General features: G+C 43.5%; 1 protein-coding gene across 6 annotated transcripts in view; it reads left to right on the plus strand.

Moving 5' to 3' along the window:
* Nucleotides 1-17470, plus strand: part of LOC139267124 (kinase D-interacting substrate of 220 kDa-like) — a 225306-nt gene that overhangs the window by 165707 nt on the left and 42129 nt on the right. For 4 of the 6 annotated variants that reach the window (XM_070884957.1, XM_070884960.1, XM_070884958.1 and 1 more), the window contains 3 exons: nucleotides 523-701; nucleotides 13156-13376; nucleotides 13664-13780. In XM_070884957.1, the coding sequence (XP_070741058.1) occupies nucleotides 523-701; nucleotides 13156-13376; nucleotides 13664-13780 (517 nt within the window). Of the gene's footprint in view, nucleotides 1-522; nucleotides 702-13155; nucleotides 13377-13663; nucleotides 13781-14863; nucleotides 14921-17470 lie in introns of all 6 variants that reach the window. The other 2 variants (XM_070884962.1, XM_070884961.1) reach the window with 2 other exon arrangements.

Raw genomic sequence — 17470 nt, forward strand, 5'->3', positions numbered from 1 at the left:
GTGCAAAAATGTTATTTAGGTTATAATGTAACGAGAGAACTATAATCTGGTTGTTTGAGTTTTTGAATTGTATAGTTTGTCTTCCTTCTGCTTTTTCTTGAGTCTGCTAAAAATCTAAATTATTCTCCTATATTTACTCACTTAATTGGCACAACTTTGACAACAATAGAAGTATTTCTTCACTTAAGTGAAAGCATTACTACATTGTGTTCTCACAGCATTCACTTCCTGATTGTAATTGTTTTCTGGTTTCAAAAAACAAAGGAAAATTCATCTGTTTGAAACCTGTTAGACAAGAAGTGTACATTACAATACATGCACTGTCATTTCACTGAGAGTATTGGGTTATGAAAATTAGTGTTTTTATTTGCCCCTTTGACTGCAGTTTGAGATGGTACAAATAACATACTTGGTAAATGTTTCACAAAATTCTAAAATATACTATTACTGTTTCTGATAGTTCTGGAAGTCTGTTGATTTTTTTAATATTTATGTAATAGTATTTCCTATGATTATCTTCAGAATTTCCAAAAATATACCAACTACCAAAGATGTGGAGCCACTTCTAGAAATTGACAGCGATATTCGTAGCTTTGAAGTTTTTCTATCTTCAAGAATGCCAATTCTTTCATCACGAGATGTAAAAACATTTCTACCATGCACAGTAAATTTGGATCCTAAACTCCGTGAGATTATTGCAGGTTAGTATTTTTTATGTATGACAATTGGGGTGGTTTTGTAGACCAAGGTGATCAACCAGAGTCTTTGATATTTCCTAATGTTTACTAGTTGATCTACAGTAAAGACCAGTGCTGGCCTCGGGTACATAACGATAAAGAAGATATGCACCTTAAACTTAAGTTTCATTTTTTTTTAATAATGCTTTCTTTTTATGATGTATTTTTTTAAGGAATAGTTCCTATATGCTTCTTAACCAATCCTTTCCCTCCCTCCCCCATTCCCCCACAAAAAAAGTTAATTTTGTATTGGGTAACTTTTCTAAAAGTATTTATCTCTATCTTCCTTACTTTAGCAAGGTTGCAAGAATTGCTTGTGAGGTAAACGACTGGGTTTTCGCTGCGATTTGACCCGCCGTGGCGAAAGCCTGGGCGGGATCCTCGGGTAACTGTTTGCGGCGGTGCTTTCAAGTATCGCCGGGGAGAGGTGCGCCGACGTGCAACGACTTGGATTGCGTTTGTGTCCAAGTTTCGGGACTCTCCTGACCAGTACGCCACGCCTAGAATAGCAACCGGTCAAACCCGTCGGTGCAGCCCTGCCAGCATCGGTAAGTAAGAAAACCTGCAAAAAAGGTAAGTTAGAGTTTTTATTTTTTGATTTTTTTGCAGTGATTAGATAGTTAAAGATCTTGTAAATATTTTTGGAATGTTTTTTTGAATTTCCCCTCCCCAGGCCCCGGGGTAAAGTTGCCGAAAATGTTTTGCACCGTGAATGCTTGTGCAATGCCTCCCTTACTCTAGCGTAAAGGCCGAAAGTTCGGCCTAAAAATGGTAGTGCAGCGAAAACGGTAAGTTTCACGTATCGCTACCGTTTTCGCGGAAAATCTGGCCCTTAAAATCTTTGCAAAATTAGTTCTTTTAATTGATTCTTTTCTTAGAAAAATTTTAATTAATCTTTCCCAACATTTAACATACAGTATTTGAGCTTTAATGTTCTGTACTGAGTTTCTAGTTGTGACCTAAAATACCAAAAGTTCTCCAATCTGCTCCTGCAGACATCAACAGTAGTATTTTTCCTCCAAACTTTCTTACAGCATTAGTGGACATATTTTTAAACTCGCTCAATCTCGGACTCGCTCACATTCAATCCCTGAATGTATAATTCTTTGTGTGACATAAAATTGAATATCATTTATGTGGAAACAAAATCTTAAACTAGTTGAGGAACTACCTCTGAAAAATGAGAGGCCAAAAAAATGCTTGCCCAATTTCCAGGTTGGAGAAGCTTCATCGTTTTTTCAGGTGCCTGCTGTTTTTGGGGGCCGGTGAAAGAAGAGAAACTAAAAGCATCTGAAGTTTCAAATTACCATGAAGTGAGTTTGTATTTAGTCAAAATTGAAGATGTTCTTCAATTGGTAAGCTCTAATCCACGTCATAATAGACAGCAAGATTGATCATAAGTTAAAGAGAGGCTTGCAAGCAAGTGTCACTTTAGAAGCATTTTCAGTTCTTCAGAACTTAAATCTGTAGGATGCTTCAGTGATAGCTGATGGGGAAAATTATGTTTGAATGGAGACCATTCACAAGTCCGATCCTAAATGACCTTGAGTCATGACAGTTGATTTTTTAAAATAAATAAACCATGAACAAAGAGCATTTGGAAATGAGTGTGCGCAGTTCATGGTTTTATTACTCTGGGATAAACCTGCCATAAGGAAAAACTAGTTTAATCTGTTTGTGAATCATCTTTGATTCATGTAATTTTTGAATTCATCCTTGTTTTCAAATCCATCCATGGCCTCGCCGCTCCCTAGCTCTATAATATCCTTAAGCCCTACAACCCTCCGAGATATCTGTACTACTCTACTCTGGCCTCTTGAGCATCCCCGATTTTTATTCTCCACCATTGGCGGCTGTGCCTTCAACTGCCAAGACCCTAAGCTCTGGAATTCCTTCCCTTCAACCCCATCACCTCTGTACTACTCCTTTCTTCCTTTAAGACGCTCCTTTAAAGTTACCTCTCATCTGCCCTAATATCTCCTTACTTACATGGCTTGGTGTAAAATTTTGTTTGATAATGCTTGTGTGAAGAGCTTTGAGATGTTTTACTGCATTAAAGACATTATATAAATACAAGTTGTTATTGAATGCTCCAAGATATCCACCTGCTACATATGCTTAGATTCTAAACAATCAAGCAATTAGAAATATGGCAACAGAAGAAATGGAATTGACACTGCTTCAGCACTGCAAGCACAAACACTACGGCTGGAATTTTACTGGTGCTGAGGGCGGGATCAGAGGCGAGTCAGCTGTCAAAATTGAAATCATTGACAGCGGGTCGGGAGCCCACTGTCATCCCGCCTCCACGCTCGTCTCCCAAGTCTGTCAGCCCTGAACATACCTGACACCATGTGTTGGGGAGGCAATTTAGATTATTATGGGCTTCTTAAAAGGCAATTAAACACCATTTTGCACGATACTTACCATTTTTACAGCTTTTCCACGAGATTCACGTGCTCACGGGGATCACATCACGTAAATAGGTCGGGTGTTCCATCAGTATCCAGTCTTCCGAATAGTTGACAGCTGTAAATGTGGTATTAAAACTACCATTTCACAGCTGTTCATTTATCAATCTCAGAAGCTGGTATCGTCAGGATTTGGAAGTCACATTTGAGCTTTATGCAGGTCGGAAGTGTTTGGAGTAAACTCTCTCTTCACTGTCACCTCCTTGGAACAACCTCTCTCACCATTGAAAGATTGCTTCTATCATCTCAACCTCAACTGCCATCTATTCCATCAGCATTGGTGCTCTTGAAAAAAATCTCATCTTGGTCCTCAAAATCCCACCACGACCAACAACATCACCACACACGCCAGCAGCGCCAACTACAACACCAACCTTCTCCATAATCACTTGATGCTGCACAGGACAGAGGACATCAGCACCTGACCACATTGCTGCCTGGGAGGCCATGGATGACATGATGCGCCAGGTTGGCATCACCCCACACCAACACCAGAAAACATCCCTACAATGCCCATGCTATTCCTTTCACACACATCACCCTTGTGTCTCACCATTCACTGCAACTTACTAAGCCACTTCCAAAGAGGCATACACATCAGTCCAAGAACGCAAAATGTTAAAAGTAAAGATTTCAATGTATGACAGCACATTAACAGAAATTTTACATGAACATTGGTGAAAACACCCAAGTGCCTACCCTTGTGTGCTAGTTGCTATGCTTTCATGAGCGTGAGGGGTGGCTTGTGAGTTGGGGTTGTGATAATGTAGATAGAGAGATGGATGGGTGGCAGTGCAAGGTAAGTTGGTGTGAGTAAGGATGTTCAGGAGTAGGGTAGGGAAGGCAGAATGATGGGGATGTGATGAGTGGCACAGCAGGATGAGGTTGAGTGTGGCTTTGCATTAACGTTTCGTGATCTATTGAGATCATTGAAAGGCTTGCACCACTGCAGCCAGGCCCTCCAGACAACATCCCTGCTTGTGCCCGTCTGTGCAATGTGTAGCCAGGCTGCGTTGGTCTCCTGGGGAGGTCCCTAGCGCCCACTGGAAGGGAAGAGAACCTCCCTGTGTGCTGTAACTTCCTCGATAAGCATATGGATGGAGTCATGGGAGAGCCTGGGTGCAGCCCTGCACCTCTGCAATGCTTGTCAGTGTTTGCAATGCCTCAATGCTGTAGAACACTGACAGCACAATGGTCAAAGTAAATTTGGACATGGCTTCTTTAAGGAAACTGGCTGATGACTTATCATCAATTGAAATCATCAGACCCGCTTCTCTTTAATTGGCCGGGAACCTCGCTGTGCAGGCTTAATCAGCCCAATCATTGTAAAATCACCAACAGAACGGGATCAAGCAGGCAGCAGGCTGGGACTGTGCGACTGACCCCGGCCGACTCAGACTCATCTTGGTAGGCAAAATTGCAGCCATAGTATTTACAGCATAGAAACGGGCCATTCGGCCCAACTGGTCCATGCAGGTGTTTATGCACCACCCAAGTCTCCTCCCATATATAGATTATATCTATCTCGTGTCTACATGTATTTCCTGTCTGTCGGGCTTGACTTGCTGTTAGCACATTTTTGCAATTTGAATGTCCACTTTTTCTGATTATAAATTCCTATGTCCACATTTAGAATGGATTTTGTCTATGTAACCATAACACTTATAACACTTGGTTGCATAATCTGGCCACCATGTTCCCACAAGTTGCTCAATTTTCTTTTCTTCGGTGGCTGAATTTTCAAATATCCAATATGTGTTTAAACAATACAAAACAGAAATCAAGAAAATACATTTTTCACAATAACTTCTTTTATCCATTTTATGTCTTTTGATGCCTTTACTAATGTTTTACTTGAAGGCATAAGCTTCTCCCAAAACTGGAGGCGTGGACTTGATACTTTTGCCCAAAGCTGCAGTTCTACAAGCTGAATTTAGATGACAGTCTCAGCAAGAGAATGTACATAATTCCCAGAATGCATTAATACCATTCAGTTGGCTCTATTGATTGTTTTTATTTAGATTTTAGCACTTTCTGCTGTGTAGCTTTCATCACATCATTTTGAATAACCGGAAGACAAATTTTAAAAGCCTTATTAGGTAAAATTTATATTAAGTTTTTATATTGGCTCATAATTTCCTGCAATGGCGATATTTTCCGAACAGGCAGAAAGAACAGCTACTGGAAATAGGCAAATCGGTCTCTGATTATGTCATCGGATCCCGACTCGTATTTTAACCAGTGGTCTGAGTGGGCAAGCCATTGTGGCTCTTCCCATCAGGTAAATGTTATGTATGCAACATCTTGTAACCAGCATTCAACTGCCACCAGAGGCCGCATCTGTTGGAGTCCCAAGGTATCCCAGCATCCCTTCGGAGCACTGCATATAAGCAGGCCTCCCATGCTGTGCCAGCACTCTGGAGTCAGAATAAAGAGACTAAGGTCACACTTACTGAAGTCTACAGTACTCAGTCACATTGCTTTATTTGAGACATAACAACTGGCGACGAGTAACAGATAACGAACCATCACGCGAAAATGCAGAGAACTGTTGGTATCCTGGAGAAATTCTCAGAAGGTGACGATTGAAACATAGAAAATAGGTGCAGGAGTAAGCCATTCGGCCCTTCGAGCCTGCACCACCATTTAATAAGATCATGGCTGATCGTTCACCTCAGTACCCCTTTCCTGCTTTCTCTCCATACCCCTTGATCCCTTTAGCTGTAATGGCCTTATCTAACTCTCTCTTGAATATATCCAATGAACTGGCATCAACAACGCTCTGCGGTAGGGAATTCCACAGGTTAACAACTCTCTGAGTGAAGAAGTTTCTCCTCATCTTAGTCCTAAATGGCTTACCCCTTATCCTTCAACTATGTCCCCTGGTTCTGGACTTCCCCAAAATCTATGTTTCTGAGATCCCCTCTCATCCTTCTAAACTCCAGTGAATAAAGGCCCAGTCGATCCAGTCTCTCCTCATATGTCAGTCCTGCCATCCCGGGAATCAGTCTGGTGACCCTTCGGTGCACTCCCTCAATAGTCCTTCCTCAGATTAGGGGACCAAAACTGAACACAATATTCCAGGTGAGGCCTCACGAAGGCCCTGTACAACTGCAGTAAGACCTCCCTGCTCCTATACTCAAATCCCCTAGCTATGAAGGCCAACTTACCATTTGCCACCTTCACCGCCTGCTGTACCTGCATGCCAACTTTCAATGACTGATGTACCATGACACCCAGGTTTCGTTGCATCTCCCCTTTTCCTAATCTGCCACCATTGAGATAATATTCTGCCTTCATGTTTTTGCCCCCAAAATGGATAACCTCACATTTGTCCACATTATACTGCATCTGCCATGCGTTTGCCCACTCACCCAACCTGTCCAAGTCACCCTGCAGCCTCTTAGCATCCTCCTCACAGCTCACACCGCCACCCAGCTTAGTGTCATGTGCAAACTTGGAGATGCTACACTCAATTTCTTCATCTAAATCATTAATGTATATTGTAAATAGCTGAGGTCCCAGCCATGAGCCCTGCGGCACTCCACTAGTCACTGCCTGCCATTCTGAAAAGGACCCGTTTAACCCGACTCTCTGCTTCCTGTCTTCCAACCAGTTCTTTATCCACGTCAGTACATTACCCCCAATACCATGTGTGTTAATTTTGCACACCAATCTCTTGAGGGTCCTTGTTGAAAGTCCAAATACACCACATCCACTGGTTCTCCCTTGTCCACTCTACCAGTTACATCCTCAAAAAAATTCTAGAAGATTTGTTAAGCATGATTTCCCTTTCATAAATCCGTGCTGACTTGGACCGATCCTGTCACTGCTTTTCAAATGCACTGCTATTTCATCTTGAATAATTGATTCCAACATTTTCCCCACTACTGATGTCAGGCTAAACCGGTCTATAATTACCTATTTTCTCTCTCCCTCCTTTCTTAAAAAGTGGTGTTACATTAGCTACCCTCCAGTCCATAGGAACTGATCCAGAGTCGATAGACTGTTGGAAAATGATCACCAATCCACTATTTCTAGGGCCACTTCCTTAAGTACTCTGGGATGCAGACTATCAGGCCCCGGGGATTTATCGGCCTTCAATCCCATCAATTTCCCTAACACAATTTCCCGCCTAATAATGATTTCCTTCAGTTCCTCCTTCTCACTAGACCCTCGGTCCCCTAGTATTTCCGGAAGGTTATTTGTGTCTTCCTTCGTGAAGACAACCAAAGTATTTGTTCAACTGGTCTGCCATTTCTTTGTTCCCCATTATAAATTCACCTGAATCTGACTGCAAGGGACCTACGTTTGTCTTCACTAATCTTTTTCTCTTCACATATCTATAGAAGCTTTTGCAGTTGGTTTTTATGTTCCCAGCAAGCTTCCTCTCATACTCTATTTTCCCCCTCCTAATTAAAGCCTTTGTCCTCCTCTGCTGTATTATAAAATTCTCCCAGTCCTCAGGTTTGCTGCTTTTTCTGGCCAATTTATATGCCTCTTCCTTGGATTTAACACTCTCCTTAATTTCCCTTGTTAGCCACGGTTGAGCCACCTGCCCCGTTTTATTTTTACTCCAGACAGGGATGCACAATTGTTGTAGTTTATCCATGTGATCTTTAAATGTTTGCCATTGCCTATCCACCGTCAACCCTTTAAGTATCATTTGCCAGTCTATTCTAGCCAGTTCACATCTCATACCATCGAAGTTACCTTTCCTTAAGTTCAGGACCCTAGTCTCTCAATTAACTGTCACTCTCCATCTTAATAAAGAATTCTACCATATTATGGTCACTCTTCCCCACAACAAGATTGCTAATTAGTCCTTTCTCATTACACATCACCCAGTCTAGGATGGCCAGCCCTCTAATTGGTTCCTCGACATATTGGTCTAAAAAAACCATCCCTAATGCACTCTGGGAAATCCTCCTTCACCGCATTGCTACCAGTTTGGTTAGCCCAATCAATATGTAGATTAAAGTTGCCCATGATAACTGCTGTACCCTTATTGCGCGCATCCCTAATTTCGAGTTTGATGCTGTCCCCAATCTCACTACTACTGTTTGGTGGTCTGTACACAACTCCCACTAGCATTTTCTGCCCTTTGGGAAGCCTTCATGGAGTGACTCGACCAATACTTCGTGGCCAACGAGCTGGAAGGGAATGAGAAAGCTGCCAAATAAAGGGCAATCCTCCTCACCGTCTGCGGAGCTACAACCTACGAACCCATGAAGAATCTTCTTGCTCCGGTGAAACCAACAAGCAAAATCGTATGAAGAACTGTGTACGCTGGTCTGGGAGCACCTAAATCCGAAGGAGAGGGTTAAGGTGGGAAGGTATCGATTTTATACGTGTCAATGGTTTGAAGGCCAGGAAGTGGTGAGCTACGTCGCCGAACTAAGGCGCCTTGCAGGACATTGCAAATTCAGTGGATTCCTGGAGCAAATGCTCAGAGACACTTTTTGTGCTTGGTATTGGCCATGAGGTTATCCTTCGCAAACTATTGACTGTTGAAACACTGAACCTGAGCAAAGCCATAACGATAGCCCAGGCATTTATGTCCACCAGCGATAACACCAAATACATTTTGCAGCATAAAGATGCATCGGCAAGTACTGTATACAAAATAATGTCGTTTTCAGGCAGAAATGCATATGGCAGAACGTACATGTTTGCAGCTGCACAACCTCAGATGACTGAGACCGCCATCAAGTGTGAATGCGAGGCGCTGCGGAGGTAATCAGCGAGCCCATCAATGCTGCTTCAAACACTACGCGTGCAAAGGCTGTGGAACAATGGGACACCTCCAGCGAATGTGCAGACGAGCTGCAAACCCTGCAAACCACCACGTTGCAGAGGAAGACCGATCCATGGCGGATCAAACTGAACAAGAGACTCGAACTGAAGAGGCAGAAGTGAACGGGGTACACACCTTCACCACAAAATGTCCACCGATCATGTTAAAAGTTGAACGGAATTCCAATATCCATGGAATTGGACACTGGTGCGAGTCAGTCTATCATGAGCAATAAGGCCTTCGAGAGGCTGTGGTACAACAAAGGCACAAAGGTCCAAGCTGAGCCCTATTCATACCAAGCTGAGAACTTACACTAAAGAGCTGATCGCTGTAATTGGCAGTGCAGCAGTAAAAGTCTCCTATGATGGAGCGGTGCACGAACTACCACTATGGATATGGCCCCACACTGTTCGGCAGAAGCTGGCTGGGAAAAATCCGCTGGAACTGGGACGACATCAGAGCGCTTTCGTCCGTCGACGACGCCTCGTGCTCCGGTTTTGAGCAAGTTCCCGTCGTTTGAGCCAGGCATCGGAAATTTCTCTGGGGCGAAGGTGCAGATCCACTTGGTTCCCGATACACGACCCATCCACTACAAGGCATGTGCGGTGCCATACATGATGCAAGAGAAAGTGGAGATCGAGCTGGACAGGCTGCAACGAGAGGGCATCATTGGGCCGGTTGAGTTCAATGAGTGGGCCAGTTCGATTGTTCCAATTCTCAGGACGATGGCACGGTCAGAATTTGTGGGGACTATAAAGTAACAATTAACCGTTTTTCGCTGCAGGACCCGTACCCGCTACCCAAGGAAGACGACCCATTTGTGACGCTGGCAGGAGGGAAGACATTCACCAAGTTGGACCTGACCTCGGCCTACATGATGCAGGAGTTGGCAGAATCTTCGAAAGGCCTCACCTGCATCAACACGCACAAAGGTCTGTTTATCTACAATAGATACCCGTTTGGGATTCGATCGGCCGCGGCTATTTTTCAAAGCAACATGGAGAGTCTGCTAAAGTTGGTTCCGCGCACCGTGGTTTTCCAGGACGACATATTGATCACAAGTCGGGACACCATCGAACACTTGCAGAACCTGGAAGAGGTTCTAAGTCGGCTCGATCGTGTGGGATTCAGGTTGAAACGCTCGAAGTGTGTTTTCCTGGCCCCAGAGGTCCAGTTCTTCGGGAGAAGACTCTCGGCAGACGGCATCAGATCCACCGACGCCAAGATGGAGGCCATCAAGAACGCGCCAAGACCACACAACGTGACGGAGCTGCTGTCGTTCCTGGGACTCCTCGAAGCTTATGATGCGTCTTCGTTCGGGGTTGGGTGTGTGTTACTACAAGCAAACGAATTACTTGTGCGTCCAGGAGTTTGTCCAAGGCCGAAAGGGCCTACAGCATGATTGGAAAAAGAAGCTCTGGCATGCATTTACGGGGTGAATAAAATGCATCAGTATCTGCTTGGGCTTAAGTCGGAGTTAGAAACTGACCATAAGCCGCTCATATCGCTATTCACAGAACGCAAAGGTATTAATACCAATGCCTCTGCTCGCATCCAAAGATGGGTGCTCACGCTGTCTGCATATAACTATGTAATTCGCCACAGGCCAGGCACAGAGAACTGCGCTGATGCTCTCAGTTGGCTACCATTGACCACCACCGGGGTGGAAATGGCACAGCCTGCAGACTTGCTCTTGGTGATGGATGCATTTGAAAATGAAAAGTCGCCCGTTACGGCCCGCCAGATCAGGACCTGGACCAGCCAGGATCCTTTACTGTCCCTGGTAAAAAGAAAACTGTGTCCTCCATGGGAGCTGGTCCAGCGTCCGAGCGGAGTTGCATGAAGAGATCAAGCCATTCCAGCAGCGCAAAGACGAAATGTCCATACAGGCGGACTGTGTCTTGTGGGGTAATCGCGTGGTTTTGCCGAAGAAAGGCAGGGAAACATTCATACGTCACCCGCACAGTACCCACCCAGGCATAGTAATGATGAAAGCTATAGCCAGATCTCATGTGTGGTGGCCCGGCATCAACTCAGATTTGGAGTCTTGCATGCGCCAAAGCAACACTTGCTCTCAACTGAGCAATGCGCCCAGGGAGGCACCGCTAAGTTTGTGGTCATGGCCCTCCAAACCGTGGTCTAGGATCCACGTTGACTTCGCTGGCCCATTTGTAGGCAAAATTCTTTTGGTTGTTGTGGATGCTTATTCAAAATGGATTGAGTGTATAATAATGTCTGTAAGCACGTCCACTGCCAACATCGAAAGCCTACGGGCCATGTTTGCCACGCATGGCCTGCCTGATGTCCTTGTCAGTGACAATGGGCTGTGCTTCATCAGCGCTGAATTCAAGGAATTCATGACCCGCAGTCGGGTCAAGCACATCACATCTGCCCCGTTTAAGCCCGCATCTAACCGCCAGGCAGAACGGGCAGTCCAAACCATCAAGCAAAGCTTGAAATGCGCGTCGGACGGCTCCCTGCAGACCCGCCTGTTCCGAGTCCTGCTCAGCTGCCACACAAGACCCCACTCGCTAACCGGGGCTCCCCCTGCCGAGCTGCTCATGAAAAGGGCGCTCAAAACTTGGCTTTCTCTGGTCCACCCTGATCTCCATGATCATTTCGAGGGCAGGCGGCATCAACAAAGCATGTACCATGATCATGCAAATTTGTCACACGATATTGAAGTTAATTACCCTGTATTTGTACTCCACTATGGACATGGTCCCAAATGGCTTGCTGGCACTGTTGCAGCCAAAGAAGGGAGTAGGGTATTTGAGGTCAAACTTGCAAATGGACTAACTTGTAGAAAGCAGTTGGACCAAAACCAACTGCGATTCATAGACAGCCACGGGCAACCTGAAGAGGACACCACCAACTTCGACCCTCCGATTATACACACACAAGTGGCAACCGACATCACAGTTGACCACGAAGCTGAACTCATCGTCCCCAGCAAGGCCAGCTGCGCAGCAGCCCAGCGAAGGCCCAACCAACTCACCTGCACCTGTGTTTGTACCAAGACAATCGACTAGGGAGCGGAAAGCACCAGATCGTCTCACCCTGTAAATAAGTGTACAATTGACTTTGAGGGAGTGATGTTATGTATGCAACCGCATTCTACCGCCATCAGCGGGCGCATCTCTTAGAGTCCCAAGGGATCCCAGCATCCCTTGGGAGCACTGCATATAAGCAGACCTCCCATGCTGTGCTAGCACTCTGGAGTCAGAATAAAGAGACTAAGATCACACTTACTCAAGTCTACAGTACTCAGTTTTATTTGCGACCTAACAGTGAACCTAGCAGAAAGGTGAGTCAGGACCAGAAGAGTCGCAAACAGAAGTTTATTAACTTTCTTGTACTTTACTTGTGGTTAGCAGCAGATTATATTTCGTTTCGCGTTGAAACTACAAAAAGGGCAACTGTTCAATTGTCATCATAGCACATGTGTGTTAAAAACTTCTAATCTGCATGTTTTGAATTTGTTTTTCTTTATTCCATTTCTTAATAGATACAAATTTGTAATAGAAATGAGTGAACAGTTTGGTTTGGACTAGATATGCACTGTTCAAAAAAATTGACTCAGTATACTTTTGAAATTCTAGAAAAAAATGGGTTTTTATTACTATAATCCAATATCAAAACCAAATGTCAACATCTTAAAACTATACAAAATATTTCTAAACTGCTGCATGCAAGCTCTTTTTTTCTTTAAGGAAACAAAATCATGTTGCAATCTCCTTAAGGTTGTCTATCTTCAATTCCCTCCACATACTGTAAATATACACTGAAGACCTTGTAACCAATAGAGAAGGTTATTTTCATGGCGCATACCTCTTTTAAGGATGTGTTACATCATATTGCATGTATTGTATCGTCTGTTGGAAAATGATACGAGTAGGATACTACACGAGCCTGAAGCTTGCCCTGTTACAGAGCACCTTTTATCAGCTAATCACAGGTAGCTGTCATGGATGAGTAATTTCCCGAAGTGGGATGTGTAATTTAACATTTAAATACTGATATCTAAGGTACAAACAGAGTCCACAAAACTTTTCGATTTGTTTTTATTTCTTCCTGAAAATGTGTGTGTTTATGAGCATTAGCTGTTCGAAATTGGGTCTTTGCTCATGCTTTTTCTTCATGCCTGCAGATATCCGAGCTGCCAGGGAGCAGATGTCCACTGTGAATATCTCAGGAATTCCTTATCCTTCACTACCTTTGCAGGAAGCTCCACCTCGGGCTGTGTCTGTGTTCAGCCAAGCACCGTCAGTCTGCTCCTCAACTTCATTCAATGGTAATGTAATGTCACCACAACATCCTAGCAACTATTATAGTGGCATGGTGGGACAACAGCATCCATTTTATAACCGGGTAAGTAAGCTAAAATCTATGACTTTATTGTACTAGATACAAAGTGACCACAGGCTTTAAAAAAATGTTTTAAACACTGCAACATCCTCATATTGCCATCCCCTCACATCCTTTGTTTTGTAGTGCTTACTTTAAGTTTAATCCATTGTGAATCAGGATTTGTGAAGTAAACATATTCTACAATTGAAAATTAGCTATGTCATGTCACATGTTACGTGTATTCATTTTCTTTGTGACTTCATTTGATTTCCTAAATTGTTTTTTTTTCACCTGTTCCTTTTCTGTAGCCATATTTTGCCCCTCATATTTGTTACCTGCCAAGGCAATACTTTGGCAGTTTGCAGCATCCCATCTCACGTTCATCAACTAAAACCAGTTTCTCAAGGGAACAGAACAGTCATCTAGTAAGTATTGCAAAAGAAAAAAAGGGTTAATTTCGTAGTACTGAAATGTAGAATATATTTTGTAAATCATTTAAGTATACAGGGCTTTATAAAATGGCAGTACTAAATCTTAATGAAGTATCAATTTAAGAAAAATATTGCTTAGATTCTCCATACATTTTCACCAAAATACTATCTTTACAATGCAACATTGTTTTGATTCTTAGGGGTTCCGTGCCCTCATTTTAAGTTTACAAGTAAATATTTGTTGTTTTTCTCAATCCTGGCAGAATTTAGTATTTTCACATTCTGCTAAACAAGTAAATATTTGTTGTTTTTCTCAATCCTGGCAGAATTTAGTATTTTCACATTCTGCTAAAGTTGTTCCCTCTTTTTTTTTCATTTCAAACTGTTTGCCTTTGTGTTTATTCATATTAACCTAGCATTGGCTATTTTTTTAAACTTTGAGTTTCTTGCTCAAAATACCTAATTGTGCAAGTTAAAAATTTGATTTGGATGATCAGTGGAGAATTGCTGAACTTTTTGGTTTGAAGTTTTGTAACCCCTTTGACTGTAGCAATTGTAAACTAACAATTTTGGAGTGCATACATTTTTTGCAGTTGATCATGGGAAGCTATTCTGTATGAAACAACAGTAACATAAATTGTCACAGAATATATAAATCAAATGGGAAAAGTTAAGTGGCTAGGGGCTGCTGTCAAACCTCAGTCAGGAACAAAAATTTATTTAAAGTTACTAAAATAGCAACTAAATCAGACTGACTGTCTGAACACCGACCGCATTGTCATCTTTGACCACTTCATATTTTCATGTGGCATTTTGGATTTTTCTCCATTTGTGGTGATATATGATCAGTCTGTGAATTTAAAAGGTTTAGTAATTGCAGAATACTTTGTATTATTTCATTTAGTTTAAGTTACATTTAAAATAATTGTTACACAAAAAACAATTACAAAGATGCCTGAAACAAGAAAAAAAATGTCACCACTTTGCATGTAATAAGAGATTTAGTTCAAGGTACACATTATTTGCTTTCCGATGTATTTGTATTGTTACCCAAAATTGTGATTTTGTTCTTGTCAGGAGGTGATCGAGGAGGCTGCTGATGAGGGGCTTCCTTCCCCCTCAGACACCTCACTGGTAATGAGTAGTCACGTGGTGTGGAGTTGTAGCATCTCATTGCTTCTTCCACTGTGATGATACTTAACTAATTAGAAAGGCCGTTTTGAAGAAGATTTTCATTTTCATCCTCGCTGTCTGTCTCTGGTGTGATTTACGTGGTTACGGTGCTGACCATAATGTCATTTCAAAAACTTCTCTTTTTTGTAGTTTTAAGCGGTCTGTACATCGCTTCAGGTTAGTTCACAGAACTAGACTTTATTAAAACCAGCTTCTGGAAAAATTACCCTTGCATCATAACGCTTCGTAATAGGTAAATCATGAAAGCAATTTCTTGTTACTCTACAAGAAATTCATTTGAACAAATTCCCATTTATTGGTCAGCACTTGATGCAGCCAAACACAATACATTCAACTTTTATTTGTAATCTTTGTCCTGGTTAATTGCATGTAACATAGTTGATACTAGGCTTGTATCAGATCTGAAGTTGTAGTTAAAAATATAAATGGTCTGATGCTTTCCTGGCATCGGTGGGGTAACAAGAACCCTTAATGGGTTTTAACAAGGAATTAGATATGTTCTCATCAACAAATCAGATTTGGGGTTTTAGAAATACACCACGGTAATACTGTGGATAGGTGGGCTAGTTGGTCTGAAGGTATTCTCCTGCCTGAAACTATATTACTATGGGCTAGATTTTACACTTTGTGCAGATCGCCCAAAAATGGGCGTTATTTCCGGTGTGGGCGGTAAAAATGGGTTTTCAGATCACCAGCTTGTCGCCCATTCTCAAAGCCCCTAGTCTCGATTTTTTAAATTGGGTGTTAGCGTTAAATCTCTCTAACCTGCCGTAAAGTGTCGCCATCCTTAGCAACAGCATGTCAACGCTCGTTTTCCGCGATTCATGAGGTCGGGGGTCATCATTACATGCACAGAAGAGGAGACAGAGAGGGGGAGCAGAGAGGGACTGAACTGTGTGTGGATGTGGTGTGTGCTTGTTTGGCTATTGTGGGAGGTATGAGGGAGATTCACCAGCAGCAAAAAGCCTACTAAGCACCAAGAACATAGTTGGCACCGAGCTTTTGTCCAACAAATAATATATAACATGGAAGGGATAGAGGAGGCCCTGGAGCTGTTAGCCAGGGACATTGGTGGCAGAGGGGCTCCCAGTGGTCCCGGAGCGCGGCGCTGCACCCCCATTGCCAACGACACGAGAGCCAGGAGCAACATCTTGCTTCTGGCTCTGAGCACGTTCGCACCTCGGGGCCGTCCTCTCTCGTATCCGTCCAAGCAGTGATTCTGCTGTCATCCCACCCCCCCCCCGCCCCCCAATGAAGCATCGCCTGAGGAGCTCCTTGGCCAGGCGGCTTGGGGTCAGGAGGGGAAGGGGTAGAGGTGGGGATGAGAAGCGGGGGGTGGGGGGGAGGGTTGATTTTTACAGAAAAATGTATGATTTCAGACAAACGGTTGGTTTAAATGTGTTTTATTTAACATAACCTTGTTGACATAAGAGTCTTGCAGCTATGATGCCACCGGGGGCCCTTTCCTGCAGTCTACAGGGGGGGGGCGGGGGCCTGGCTTCAGCGTCAGCCTGATTGTGTGGCCCGAGGTCAGCGTCCACCTCCTCGTCCTCCTCCTCTTCTCTCTCCTGAGGTGGACCGTCACACCCTTCTGGCAATTCTTGTCCCCTCCTGATAGCCAAATTGTGCAGCATAGAAACATAGAAAATAGGTGCAGGAGTAGGCCATTCGGCCCTTCTAACCTGCACCGCCATTCAATGAGTTCATGGCTGAACATGCAACTTCAGTACCCCATTCCTGCTTTCTCGCCATACCCCTTGATCCCCCTAGTAGTAAGGACTTCATCTAACTCCTTTTTGAATATATTTAGTGAATTGGCCTCAACAACTTTCTGTGGTAGAGAATTCCACAGGTTCACCACTCTCTGGGTGAAGAGGTTTCTCCTCATCTCGTTCCTAAATGGCTTACCCCTTATCCTTAGACTGTGACCCCTGGTTCTGGACTTCCCCAACATTGGGAACATTCTTCCTGCATCTAACCTGTCTAAACCCATCAGAATTTTAAACGTTTCTATGAGGTCCCCTCTCATTCTTCTGAACTCCAGTGAATACAAGCCCAGTTGATCCAGTCTTTCTTGATAGGTTAGTCCCGCCATCCCGGGAATCAGTCTGGTGAACCTTCGCTGCACTCCCTCAATAGCAAGAATGTCCTTCCTCAAGTTAGGAGACCAAAACTGTACACAATACTCCAGGTGTGGCCTCACCAAGGCCCTGTACAACTGTAGTAACACCTCCCTGCCCCTGTACTCAAATCCCCTCGCTATGAAGGCCAACATGCCATTTGCTTTCTTAACCGCCTGCTGTACCTGCATACCAACCTTCAATGACTGATGTACCATGACACCCAGGTCTCGTTGCACCTCCCCTTTTCCTAATTTTTCACCATTCAGATAATAGTCTGTCTCTCTGTTTTTACCACCAAAGTGGATAACCTCACATTTATCCACATTATACTTCATCTGCCATGCATTTGCCCACTCACCTAACCTAT

Source organism: Pristiophorus japonicus, chromosome 7 (assembly GCF_044704955.1).
Source record: "Pristiophorus japonicus isolate sPriJap1 chromosome 7, sPriJap1.hap1, whole genome shotgun sequence".
Lineage (NCBI taxonomy): Eukaryota > Metazoa > Chordata > Chondrichthyes > Pristiophoridae > Pristiophorus > Pristiophorus japonicus.